General features: G+C 47.3%; 1 protein-coding gene across 3 annotated transcripts in view; it reads right to left on the reverse strand.

Annotated features, from left to right (window-relative positions):
• Window positions 1-14382, reverse strand: part of CLIP2 (CAP-Gly domain containing linker protein 2) — a 575836-nt gene that overhangs the window by 202962 nt on the left and 358492 nt on the right. For all 3 annotated transcript variants that reach the window (XM_078679434.1, XM_078679436.1, XM_078679435.1), the window contains one exon: window positions 14180-14240. In XM_078679434.1, coding sequence (XP_078535560.1) covers window positions 14180-14240 — 61 coding nt within the window. The remainder of the gene's footprint in view (window positions 1-14179; window positions 14241-14382) is intronic.

Genomic DNA, 14382 nt, shown 5'->3' on the forward strand with positions numbered 1-14382 from the left:
TGAAAAAGTGTGTGTGTGTGTGAGTGTGAGAAAGTGTGTGTGTGTGAGTGTGAGAAAGTGTTTGTGTGTGAGAAAGAGTGTGTGAGAGAGTGTGAAAAAGTGTGTGTATATGTGGAAGTGTGAAAAAGTGTGTGTGTGTGTGTGTGTGTGAAAAAGTGTGTGTGTGTGAGTGTGAAAAAGTGTGTGTGTGTGAGTGTAAGAGTGTGAAAAAAGTGTGTGTGAGAGAGTGTGAAAAAGTATCCGTGCGAGAGAGTGTGTGTGAGACAGAGTGTGACAATTCATCCCTATAATTCTTCTAAACTGCCGTTCCTGAAAGGTTGCTTTAAACCGGCCCATCGCTGAGGTGTCTTCTATCAATCTAGCTCAAGTGTGAGAGGAGAGAACTAAAAGAAGAAAAGAGGAAATGCTTTTTTACTCTCCTTGCCAGGTCGTAAGCCTCGGATAGAAATGCAAATGTGTTAAACATAATGATTTGCAGTTTCTTCGGGAAAATATGTCTGAAAAGCGATGTGACTTTTTGACTAACTCCTGGCCGGACACAAAAATGCAAGGAACATTTTTATTGTTGTAAAAATAAACCAGTATCTTAATTCAATATTGGGTATGTGAGACAATGGAAACAAATTCTGCTGGCACACCGAGTGGTACATTGATTTTTTTTTAAATGTGGAAAATGCACAAAATAATTTAGGCAGTAGTTTGGGACGGAAAGATGTACAAGGCATGGAACGCAACTCGTCAGGTAACAAACCCGTAGTGAGGTGAATATTACAGTCCGTTTGCTTGTGGTTCAATTGCCATATAAAAAGGAAGGGAGGGAGGGGGAGAAGGTAGGCAAACTGCAAAAGTGAAAGTGATCGCCACAAAAGTGAATGTGATCGGACGGAGGGAGAGGGGAAAGCACGGGAAATAAAAACAAGCAACTTAATGACCCGTGACGGAGGAGACAGATGGCGTCTGCGCGTGTGAACGTAAGCGCTAGGCCAGCCAGTAGCACTTTGAAAACGAACCTACTAAATCTCTCTCTGAGCAGCGCATGCGCGCTAACTCAGTGAGACCTAAAAATCACTACTCTAGAAAATGGATGTGGGTGTAAACATGGCACTTCGCCACATTAAATTTACTACCCAGGTGGAGAAACAAAAAAAGTTAAAAAGTGCAAATGCAGTGTCATATTTTTGCATGTGGAAATGTACAGAAGTACAATTTTGTTTATGCAAATTCATACAAATGTACTTCTGGTAATTTGCAACAGTCTCAGCTTGCCAGGAATGCCGCTGGAACCCTTTTTGAATACCTGTAAAGTAGAAAATGTACCTACTATGTGAGTACATTTTGACTTTTCAAAAGGCACTGTTCTGAATTGGACGTCCACACGTTTGTTTAAAATCTTAATTGCTCGTTGACAATTAATAGCCCCACCATGACCAAAGGAGACACAATAATTCATATCTTTTCCTTACACCGCTAAATTACTCCTGAATTATGAGACTTAAGTGCTCTTTCTAAGAAGGAGCGATGCATCATATCTCTCCTCCCAATCATAGATTTGAGCAGATCAGACACAGATTTTGGTTTAGGCTGTGTAACTACCAAGAGGAGCCTCTCTCTTGTCCTCCAGTGAGAAGGAAGTGGAACTCCAGTTAAAAATTAACACTGTGGGAGTGGAAATTCCAATTAAACTGTTAGAATTGACCGAAAGCACAAGATCTAAGGCAGCCTAAAAGCTTACACAGGCAATGAAATGACCTCTTACAGCATAGATTCTTTAATAAACTACACAGGCATGGAGGTGACTTCCAGCATGGGATCTGTGATAAGCCACACAGGCACTGAAGTGTTTTACAGTATGAGAACTTTGATAAACTACACAGGCACAGAGGTGACTTCCAGCATAGGATCTGTGCTAAACTACACAGGCACTGAAGTGACTTACAGTAGGAGAACTTTGAGAAACTACACAGGCACTGAGGTGACTTCCAGCATGGGATCTGTGCTAAACTACACAGGCACTGAAGTGACTTACAGTATGAGAACTTTGATAAACTACACAGGCACTGAGGTGATTTACAGCATGAGATCTGTGATAAACTACACAGGCACTGAGGTGATTTACAATATGATATCTGTGATAAACTACACAGACACTAAGGTGATTTATTTACAGCATGCGATCTGTGATAAACTACACAGGCACTGAGGTGGTTTACAGCATGAGATATGTGATAAACTACACAGACTTTGAGGTGATTTATATCATGAGATCTGTGATACACTGCACCGGCACTGAGGCGACAGACAGCATGAGATCTGTGATTAACTACACAGACAATGAGGTGACTTACAGCATGAGATCTGTGATAAACTACACATACACAGAGGTGATTTATAGCATGAGATCTGTGTTTAACTACACAGGCACTGAGGTGACTTACAGCATGAGATCTGCGATAAATAAAAGACTTAAAGCACAAGATGAATAGCAACTTACAGACATTGATGTGAATCATTCCACTGGATGTATGATATTGTACTGAGGAAATGGGATCCACAGCTGTATAAATAGGTACTGAAGTGCTTAAAGCACAGGATCGGTGGCAGCTTACACAGGCACTGAAGTGACTAGAAGCATGGGATTTATCATATTGTACAGAGGCAACAAAGTAACTTAAATCATAGGGCCCTGAGGGGCATCCACAGGCACTTAAGTGACTTAAAGCATATGTATCAACATACCCTTTTGCGATTCCTAAATAGCGGTTTTAAGGAATCGCTATTTAGAAATCGCAAAATGGTATGTATGAAGAAATTCGCTATTTTTTAGCAATTCCTTAAAATTCCTTAATTGCGATTAGCAAATTGCTAATCGCAATTAAGGAATAATTTCCCATTCATTTCTATGGGCCAGGAGGCCCATAGGAATGAATGGGAAATTATTCTCAATTTGCTAATCGCAAATTGAGAATAGTTTCAAGGGTGCAGGGGTGCCTCAAGACCACCCTGCTGCACCCCTGAAAATGACATATGTGCGCATATGGCGCACATACATGCCCTAAGGGCATGTATGAGCGTCACATGGCACCATTGGATTTTCAAAAAAATGCTTTTTTAAAAGAATTCACAACTTACCACCAACTAGAAGTTGGTGGTAAATTGCGATTCCTTAAGGGCATTTTGGAATGTATTTTTTCCTTGATACATTGCATTTAAGGAATCGCAAAATTTGCAATTCCTTAAATGCAATCGCAAAATAAGGAATGGCAAATTTTGCGATTTCTTATTTTGCACCCAAATTGTTTGATACATGCCATTTTGCGAAAATGGGTTCGCAAACGCCGAAATTCTGCCAATTTCGGCGTTTGCGAACCCATTTGGCCTTGATACATATGGCCCTAGATCTATTATATGTAGAGAGCCACTAAAGTCAATTACTGCATGGGATTCAGAATGTCATATACAGGCACATACGTGGCTTAATTTAAGGCAGTATACAAAGCCACTGAAGTAAAAGCACAGCATTTATGGCAGCAATACGAGGCATTAAAGTGGCAAAGCATGAGTATATTGTATTGTAATTGCATTTATATAGCGCTTACTACCCCTGACGAGGCGTTACATCGCTTTTTCAGTGATTAGCACGCTATTCTGGAAGCCATTAAGGATTAGTGTTGAATTAGTATACTGAAATATGAAAGTAATTTGAGTGGTGGATATGTTAGTCAGTTATTTGGATTCAGAAGGATAGCGACGGGATAGAAAGCGATTTAGGACACTGGAGTGAACTAAAGAACGGGGTCAATGATGTCATATAGAGGCACTGAAGTGACTTAAAACATGAGATCCATTGTTGCATTTAAAAGCAGTGAAGTGACTTAAAGCATGCACGGGATTTATGGCAACCTACACTGGTAGTTTAGTTAAGGTACAACATCCACAGCAGCGTTCACAGGGGCACCAAAGTGCTCAACTGACTTAAGGCCCAATTTATGTTAGTTGTAAGCATACTCCGTTGCAATGGCGACGGAGTATGGTGAATGCCAACTTAATGATACGCCCACTGAATTCAGAAACAGGGGGCAATTGATTAGCCACAGTGGAGACTACTCCGTCCCGACCGTGGCCGAACAACCCGACGGCCTGACGTAATAAGGGCCATCAGAGATTTGCCTATATGTCCACCTACCGAATTTGCATGGGCGGACATATAACTATATTTTTACTGCCCATCACCACCAGAAAAACACTAACGGTATAAGGCAGTAAAAGACCAAAAATTCTCCCCTCGCCATTTAAGTTGTCTCCCATGGAGAGGGAGGGATTGTTTTTTTATTTTTAAAAACAAAATGCCACTTTGGGGTTTTGTTTTTGAGAATGAATAAAACTGTTGAAGCTTAGTCGTATAGCTCAGTCAGATTTGACTAAGTCATATGGCAAACTGTTAATGCATTCACATGAGCAGCCTTAACGGAAATTTCTTAATTTGGCAGTTGAGACCTCTAGCAGGGTGACGGAGTCAATTACTCCGTCGCCCTGGGCAAGGACGGCCGACTGCTTAATTATAAATTGGGCCCTTAAAGCATGGGATATCAAGCATGGGGTATATACTCATATATCAAAATTTAAGTGACTTGGCAGCACTAAACCAACAATGAAGAGTCGCAGCAGCATGGGATCTATGGCAGAGTGTGACAGCAATGAATGGGATCGATGATAGACTAAACCAGCAATGAAGAGATGCTGCAGCATGAGATCTATGGCAAAGTATGACAGCAATGAATGGGATCGATGATAGACTAAACCAGCAATGAAGAGCCATGGCAGCATGGGATCTATGGCTGAGTTTGCCAGCAATGAATGGGATCGATGATCAACTATACCAGCAGTGAAGAGCCATGGCAGCATGGGATCTATGGCAGATTAAGCCAGAAATGAATGGGCTCGTTGGACAAGTTACTTACCTTCGGTAACGATATATCTGTAAGAAACATTAGTTAGTTAGATTCCTTACCTTACAATATCCCCAAGCATCAGACTGGATCCGGAAAGTTTTTCATCAGCAGTACCCCTGCGCGTCGCTAGGCGTTGTTTGCGGCTCCGCATACGTCGTCGGCGTCGTGATCGCCGGGATGACGTCGTCAGAGTACTTAGACGCCGCCCTCGCGCGTTGAAGTCAGTTCTATACATAGCTTTCCGCGCCAGGAACGCAGAGCCATGCAGAAACCGACACTGGTGCCATGAAACTAGGGCCCTCAAAGGGAGATACCTTAACCCTAGATATCGGTTCGCAGAACGGGGAGGATGGGTGGGGTGGTAAGGAATCTAACTAACAAATGTTTATTACAGATATATCGTTACCGAAGGTGATGGGCCTGCGAACCAAGATCACACCGGGTAGTCCGGGAGAACCGAACGGCCAAAGAAGCCGTCTCTCCAGACTTGGCTGTCCAGACAGTAGTGCTTGGCAAATGTGTGCAGTGAGGCCCACGTAGCTGCCTGACAAATGTCCTGCAAAGGGACTCCTCGATCCAGGGCAGTAGTAGCCGCTATGGCCCGAGTAGAATGAGCACGCAGGCCCACAGGAGGCTCCTTTTTAGCCAAGGAATAACAGACCTTGATGCACAAAACGACCCACAGAGAGATGGTCCGCTTGTGCACCGCCCGTCCCTTCTTAGCGCCCACGTAGCCAACAAAGAGTTGGTCGTCCACCCAGAACTGTTGTGTGCGGTTGAGGTAAAAGGAGTGCGCACATTTTGGGTCCAGACGATGGAGCCTCTCTTCCTCTTTCGAGGGATACGGAGGCGGAAAGAAGGTGGGCAAGGTAATGGACTGGCCGATGTGATAGGCAGTAAGAACCTTGGGCAGAAAAGAAAGACGAGTCCTCAGAACAACCTTGTCCGGATGGACAGAAAGGAAAGGAGGTTTAGAGGAAAGAGCCTGGAGCTCACTCACTCTTCTGGCAGAGGTGATAGCAACCAGGAAAGCAGTTTTGAGCATCAGAAGACGAAGAGGACAATTATGAAGTGGCTCAAAGGGAGCGCACATCAGATAAGTGAGAACAAGGTTCAAGTCCCACTGAGACATCACGAAAGGAACAGGAGGGAACATATGTGTGATGCCTTTCAAGAATCTATTCACAACAGGGGACTTGAAAAGAGAAGGCTGATCAGGAAGCCTCAACAAGGCGGAAACAGCTGAAAGATATCCCTTGATGGTGCCCAGAGCAGAGTCCTGCTGGGCCAGGGAAAGAAGAAAGAGAAGAACCTCAGAAAGAGGGGCGGAAAGGGGATCCACAGCCTTTGCTGTGCACCATGCCACATATGTGTTCCACCTGCAGGCATACCGTTTTTGTGGAGGGACGCCTGGCTGCCAGAATTACTTCACAGACTTCAGGACATCAAGTCAAATGGCCTCAACTGTCGCTGCTCAATCTCCACGCATGTAGGTGGAGACTGGACAGGTTCGGGTGGAGGACCGTCTCCTGTTGGTGCGACAGAAGGTCCTCCTGATGAGGCAGACGAATCGGGGGATCGGCTGATATACTGAGTAGCTCGGGATACCAGTATCTTTGTGCCCAGTCCGGAGCCACAAGGATGACTTGGGCCCGATCGCGCCTGATCTTCTTCAGCACTCTGGGCAGAAGTGGTATAGGCGGAAAGGCGTACAACAGACTGCAACTCCACTCGCGATGAAAATCATCGCCGAGCGAGTGCCGCCTTGGAAATTCCAACGCACAGAACTGATGACATTGCGCGTTCTCTTCGGTGGCGAATAGATCTAGCCGAGGCTCACCCCACTGCTGAAAGAGACCATGCGCCACGTCCAAGTTCAGACGCCACTCGTGATCCATCATGCACCGGCGGCTGAGTTCGTCCGCACTGGCGTTCAGGGAACCTGCCAGGTGTTGAACCACCAGGATGACGCCCTGGTGTTCCAGCCATGTCCAGAGGCGCAGAGCCTCCTGACAAAGGGTCCACGACCCCACCCTGCCTTGTTTGTTGCAGTACCACATGGCAGTGGTCTTGTCCGTGAACACATGCACTACACTCCCCCGGACAGAGGGAAGGAATGCCTTCAGTGCAAGTCGGATCGTCTGCAGCTGCAGAAGATTGATATGGAGCCCGGACTCCGCCGGAGACCAGAGGCCTCTGATCTCCGCCTCTCCCATGTGGCCCCCCCATCCCAGGAGGGACGCATCCGTCACCACTTTGTGCTCCGGTTGGGGAATGGAGAGGGATCTGCCACTGACCCAATTGCGGTCCGTGAGCCACCACTGCAGCTGATTCGCAGTGCCCTTTGAGATCAGGACGTGGTCGGACAGGTTGCCCTGATGCTGTGCCCACTGGAACTTTAGGTCCCACTGCAGAGCCCGCATCTGCCACCTGGCGTGATGTACCAGCAGGATGCGGGAGGCCATCATCCCCAGGAGCCACAGTGTCCGCCTAATTGACACTCAGGATAAAGGTCGAAAGATCGGAATCAGAGCCTGAATATCCCGATTCCGAGTCCAGAACCGCTCCGATGAAGAGGACCTTATGAGAGGGGCTCAGGTGTGACTTTGGCACGTTGATGGAGAACCTCAGCGAGTGCAGGAGGTCGGCCGTAGTCTGTAGGTGGGAGACGACTGTCCGGGGCAAGCCCGCCTTCAACAACCAGTCGTCGAGATAGGGGAAGACTGGAACCCCTAATCTGTGCAGATGAGCTGCGACCACCGCCATCACTTTCGTGAACACCCGCGGGGTGCTGGTGAGGCTGACGAGGAGCACGGTAAACTGAAAGTGCTCATGGCCTACCGTGAACCGCAGGTAGCGCCGGTGGGCCGGCAGGACAGGGATGTGGAAATATGCGTCCTGCAAGTCCAACGCAACCATAAAGTCTCCAGGGACCAGGGCAGCCAGGACCTGAGCTAAAGTCAGCATCTTGAACTTCTCCTTTCAGAGGAAGCCGCTCATGCTCCGGAGGTCCAAGATAGGACGCAGGCCCCCTTTGCCCTTCTTGGGAACCAGAAAGTAGTGGGAGTAGCAACCATGTCCCACTTCTGGCCCAGGAATGCACTCAATGGCCCCCTTGGCCAAGAGGGCCATAACTTCCTCCTGCAGAAGTCGCAAGTGATCCCCCGACATACGGTGGTACTGCGGTGGCATAGCTGGAGGGGTCGCCTCGAAGGGGAGGGAGTAGCCCCTTCGGACGATTTGCAGCACCGACCTGTCCGAAGTGATGGAAAGCCAGTGGAGTAGGTGAAGGCGAACCCTGCCCCCTACTGGCGTTGAATGGGCCTGAAAGCACGGACTAGGAGGGCTTTGAGGTGGATGCTGCAGGGGTGGATGTGGACTGACCGGGCCGCTGTCCTCCTGCACCGCCACGGCGGTTACCACGTACGCAACGAGGTTGGTTCTGGGGCCTGTGGCTGGACGAACGTGTGTGGGGTGCCCCTTCCTTGGCCACGAAAGGGACGAAAAGCAGAAGTCTGCTGGCACTGGCCCGACAGGCCCAAGGAATTGGCTGTAGCCCTGGAGTCCTTGAAACGCTCAAGTGCACTGTCTGCCTTGTCGCCAAAATGGCGACGGCCATCGAAGGGCATGTCCATGAGCGTGTTCTGGACATCCCCCAAAAAACTGGGGGACCTCAGCCAGGCGTGGCGACGGCTCACCATCGTCGTGGAAATCGCTCTGCTCAGCGAGTCTGTGGTATCAAGTCCACATCTGATGGAATATTGTGCCGCATCGCTCCCCTCAGCAAGAGCCTGGGCGAGCCGTGTCCAGGCCTCATCCGGACACTGAGGCAGCACGCTCGCAACCGTATCCCACAGAGAGTGGTTGTAACGGTCCAAAAGGCATGCGGTGTTAATAGACCGCAACCCCAAGCTAACTGAGGAGAACAGTTTCTTCCCAAACCGGCAAAACCTTTTGGATTCCCGATCGGGGGAAGCGGACGGAAATGCGGTCTGGGACATAGAGGCCTGGATCACTAGACTCTCGGGGGTGGGATGTACGGACAGAAAGCAGGGGTCGCCCGGAGCCGGGCGGTGGAGTCGGGCCACATTACGATCCACAGGGGTACGGTGGAAGGCCTGGACCAAGTGGCCATCAGAACGTCGGTGAGGGCCACATTGAACAGCAGCTTAGGCTCTGAAGAGCTTACAAGGCCTTGGCTGCCTTGCGCAACACCACGCTACATGTAGCACCCTCCTCCGTAGCCATGGAGGGAGGAGAGATGAAACCAGTGTAGGGTGAGGTGTCAAGACCACTGGCCTCCCCCAGCTCATCTGCCCAGTCCTGACTTAACTAGCACTGCTGTGCCAAAGGGTCCTCAGACCCCTCCCAGTCCTCCCCTTCATCCGTGTCCTGATAGAAAGGCATAAAGGATGGAGCCGGGTCATAGGTGAAGGCCTCATCCATCGACGTCGGAGACGGCGCCGAGTAGCGCCACTCTGATGTTGGACACGGACCGAAACCGGGGACGGCGCCGGGAGTGGCACCGTAGGGGTCGGCGCCAGCGGAGGAGTTGTGAGTTCAACTGGCGTCGACCGGGATCCAGGCCTGGATCCCGGGGGGTCCTGCGGCACCGGGACCGAAGTCACCGACGACGCCAGGGCCGAAGCCGGCGGCACGCTAGGACCCCCAGTCGGACCCGCGGGGCCCAAAGGCGCACCGACAGGCCTCGACGGCGAAAAGAGAGTCCTCATGGCCACGAGGAAATCTCAAATCTCGTCCGGAGTCGCATTAAGAACAGGGACCGGAGGGTGTGGGGCCGGACACGACTCCTGCGTCTCCTGCCGGTGGTCGGCCTTGAGACAGTAGAGACACCGGCGGTGGGGGTCGTTCACCGACATCAGGCAGTGACAGGTGTCGCACGGTTTAAATCCAGGCATCCCTACTGGCACCAGGAGTTGAATCGGCTCGAAAAAGATAGTCAAAATAGACCAAAAAGTTAGTCAAAAAGTGACTAAGGGTACTAGCTCTTCCCGGATCTGCGCTTGCTGGTGCGGAAAAAAGAAGTACTCCGACGACGTTATCCCAGCTATCACGATGCAGACGCCGGCGCAGAGCCACAGACGACGCCTACCGACACGCAGGGGCACTGCTGACGAAAAACTTTCCGGATCCAGTGTGACACCTGGGGATATTCTAAAGTAAGGAATGTAACCAGCGTGTTTCTTTCAGATGTTAGAATATACCAGGAGTGAAGAGATGTGGCAGCATGAGGTCTATGGCCGAGTATGCCAGCAATCAATGGTATTGATGATGGACTATACTAGCAATGAAGAGCCATGACATCATGGGATCAATATATACTGGAAATGAAGTGACTTTGCAGCATTGGATTAATGACAGAATATATTGGCAGCAAGATACCAGAAAATATGAGATCTCTGGCGTAATATATCAACATGGGATATCAAGAATCGGGTATATACGCATATATCAATAATTAAGTGACTTGGCAGCATAGCGCCCTGGACAGCACTATGCAATATGGCAACTTGACTTTTTGAGTCCATGCAGATTATATTATAAATGATGAGACTTGGAAGCAGGAGACCTAATCAAGAATACATAGCATCAGTACTAAAGAAACTTAGCCTAGGACGTATGGCAGCATCCACCAGCATTGATGTGTGTCAGTAGCATGGGTGCTCATTGTAGAACCTACTATGAATGGCATACAAAATGAAACTGGATAGACCTCTGCCCCAGTAAACACTGCATAATACTTGCACGCATACAATGTTCTTCACTGCGTTTTAGCTGTGAATTTGGTGTTTGTTTCCACAAGTACATAGGTCAATCTGCTAAGGGCCAGGGAGCTTGCATCATAGCATCATGTCCTCATAATAAGCTTAATGCTGCACGGCTGCACTGCCAGGACAGGGCCAGAAGCAGCGCACAGGGCAGGCTCTGCTATCTGCAGCCTCTTGTTTGATTCCAATGATCCAGCATTAATGCAGTAATGAATGCTCAATGAGCCAGAGACATGCCTGCGGCCCCCCTCTTCCAGTAATGTACAGCCACGCCGGAGTACGAAATGAACAATTCCTGCGTCGGCGTAAAATAAGTCTGCCTCATTTACAAGCATAAACATATCCGCTCTTCTGCTGGGTTGCATATCCCATGATAAGGGGTGAATTAATACTGGAAGCCGAGAGGAAGCAATTTCATACAGCTTACATCCAGGATTTAACAGTGATTGAATATTTTCAGTATTGCACTAGCTTCCTAAAGCGAGCTTTGCCAATATTATATTAAGGATATTAGATTCTCAGTAAGAGTTGTCCCAGAATCTAACATGGACCTGTGGTAAGAGATAATGAACCTTTTGTTCCTGTCAATGTCTTCTACATCATGGCCAGGTGAATCTCACACTGACTTTTCCTGCAAGAAGATGGATGATTCAAGGATAAAAACTTGGGTTCTCTGATTCCAGAACGATTCTCCTAATATCTGCTTGGGTGGAAACCGTGTTTTCTCTCTTAGAAAGTACCAGGCTTCAGAAGGCCGAGAGTCGCTGAGCCCAGATAGTAGGAGACCTGACCGGGCAATTCAGAAGATTTGCTGCATGAGAGCTTTTCACTGAGGCGCAGTTGCATCTGCGCTGCAAAGGAAGAAATGAGAATAAATAGGAACAAGCATTGGCAAAGCCAATAGGGATCGCCTTTGAGAGCCATAGGCTTTGCCAATGGTTTAAGCCATGCAGCACAGCATCCCGATCGTCGATGCTCTGATGCATGGCTAAAGAATGTTAAAAGAAAAGCTTTTGCAGAGGCTGGCCGCAACATTTTGTAGGCACGTGCAACACACTTGTATGCACCTACAAAATTGCATGAATGCTTTTTTTCATTTTTAGTTACCGATCCTAGTTGGATCTAAAATTAAAAGGAAAAAACCATGCAAAAGAGTTCCTTTTTTCAAAGTGGGTGAGGGTAGCAAACCTGGGGGAAGTGCAAAAGAGCAAAAGCAACATGGGCTACGAGGGATGAAGGCAAAACGGGGCGCCAGTGGAGATTAGTATTTTAAAGGGGTCAGGGGAAGCAACACGGTCAGAAGAACTACTCTGCTATTTGAGGGACTATTTTACATCTCAAAAATGTACTTACTCATCACACTATACATTTTAGCTCATGGGTGCCCTAAAAAGCAATCAATTTTGTTTTGTTTTTAAAGTACAATAGGCTTTTAAAAAAAACTGTTTCTGTCAAGATTCAAACTGCAAGCTACACATTGGTTTTGCCAAAGCTTGTTAAATATTTGGAATGCATTAGAACCGTACTACAGTGTTCATGGCATTTGCTGGAATAGTTAATCTGGGGTCAATGAGCTGGCCGCCAATTGAGTGCTCCATACAGAGGACTGTTTGACACATGTGAAACACAAATACTGTTAGGGCTGACTTACCCTTTTATCCTTCCTAAGTTGATAACATAATTACCATGTATTTAGGTAATTGTATATTCTGTTATTGCAGTACTCAGAAGCAGAGTGCATTCTGTGTGGGGAGCTATACATACAAAAGATACTGTTACCAGCTAAATAGAGGGAGGCTAGCTCGGTGGAGAGGCTGCTGGAGTTGATTTGGCCATGGTGAACCTTGGGGTGCGGTTCCCTTTGAATGATTGATACTAAGTCAAGAAACACACACTCAATGAGCAAACAGGCTCCAAAAAGTGAGACTCACACCTGATGGGAGACCTTGTGAGACCCACTTATTGAGACTGTACTCCAAGGTTTGGGTGCCACACTAAAATAGTGTGCCTGTGTAATAAGGGTGGGGAGGGATAAAAAAGGAAATGGGTGAGAATGTGCTCCAATAAGTGATTCGCACAAGTCATGAGTGAGTGAGTGCTCAGAAACGTGAGGCTCACTGAGTGTGACTGTGTGCCAAAGCCTACATCTCAAACCTAGTGAGTGACATTGTGTTTGTTTTGCTCGTCTGTCTCGCTGTTCCTTGAGCTGCTCCCATACCCCCTGCCCATGCAGTTCTGTTTTTTAATATGTCCAATGGCCCGCCAGCTGTACTAGGAGAGCTCCTCGCCTCCTGCCCCTGCAGTATCTGCCTCTGGTACTCTCCAGCTTTGGGATGCTGGATGTCAACCCAACAGAAATAGACACAGTAGTAGCAAAAGGAGACAAATATGCTACTTGATGGTGACTAACATCAGAATTCTTAAAAATATGTTTGCAACAAATGCTCACATAGACCATATGAAATGACGTCAAACAATCTCCACATTGTGAGGACACACCACCGAATTATTATTGAGGCATTGGTAAATGATAAACTCGATGATGGTCAAGCCTCATTAGGCCGTCTCCCCAAGATAAACTTGCCAGACTACAGTCGTACAAAACGCTTCAGCTACCCTCAAAAATTCAGAGCGCTTCTTTGAAGGACTTAGAGTCTTAGATCCTCACTGATTGTGGAGAAGTGGATCGAGACAAAAGGTTTGTCTCTGGCCTATACATGATTCAACAGTTTAGATCCACAGTATATGCAACAGGACGTCATTAGAGTCTGAACTTACAGAAGTCCTAGATCATCTATTCTATGGCTTGTGAAGATTCTGAACACTTTGCTGCAGTTGAAAGGTGGCCGCTGATCCTCAGTGATAGACCCATGGAAGTGGAACCCATCCATCCACTCGACGCATTAAATAAACCTTCCCTCAAGAGCTTTGAAGAAGCTGTCAAAATGTACTGTTTCACCTATCACCGTGACAGACAGTGAACATGTATCTTTTCAGCTCGCTTTTTATAATTATGCTTAGTTGAGAACCTAGAAACATTTAAATTTTTCAGTAGGTCCCATATGAATATATAAAACTAAAATAAATAAGTATAAAAAAGCAAATTACAAGTTGTACATTGGGCTATTTATATTATAGTATACACGCCAGCCTGTTCTTCTAAATTAACTACACAATGTCTTGCCATATTCCAATCTTACATGGTTAGGTGATGCCCTTCTAGGTGTAAGGTTTTGCTTTATATAATACACTGTTGTAACATTCCTCAACTGCAAACAAATTTCTTTGGTTTAGATATGTGAGGCATTCTCCTTAAGGCATCTTCCCTCCCAGAAAAGCAATCTCTAGCCAGAATGAATTCCCAGGGTAAAAACAGATGCAACCAGAGGCATATCCAACAATGGATTCCCCAAGGAGAGAGCAGGCAGAGGCAGGCCTTACCTCAAGATCGCCCTTGGTAATGGATTCTTCTTCTACCCGGAACTGCAGGTCTTCCACCTTCCTGCAATCAGAAGAGACAGCGTGAAACTGCTGCTAGCCGACGGGCGTCATCAGGCGTGGTACATTGAAAGTCATATCACAGCTTCTTCGACTGGCACCATCACTTGCTTGTTTTTCAACTTTCTATAAGTGGCATTTCCAGA

Source organism: Lissotriton helveticus, chromosome 3_1, assembly GCF_964261635.1.
Source record: "Lissotriton helveticus chromosome 3_1, aLisHel1.1, whole genome shotgun sequence".
Classification (NCBI taxonomy): domain Eukaryota; kingdom Metazoa; phylum Chordata; class Amphibia; order Caudata; family Salamandridae; genus Lissotriton; species Lissotriton helveticus.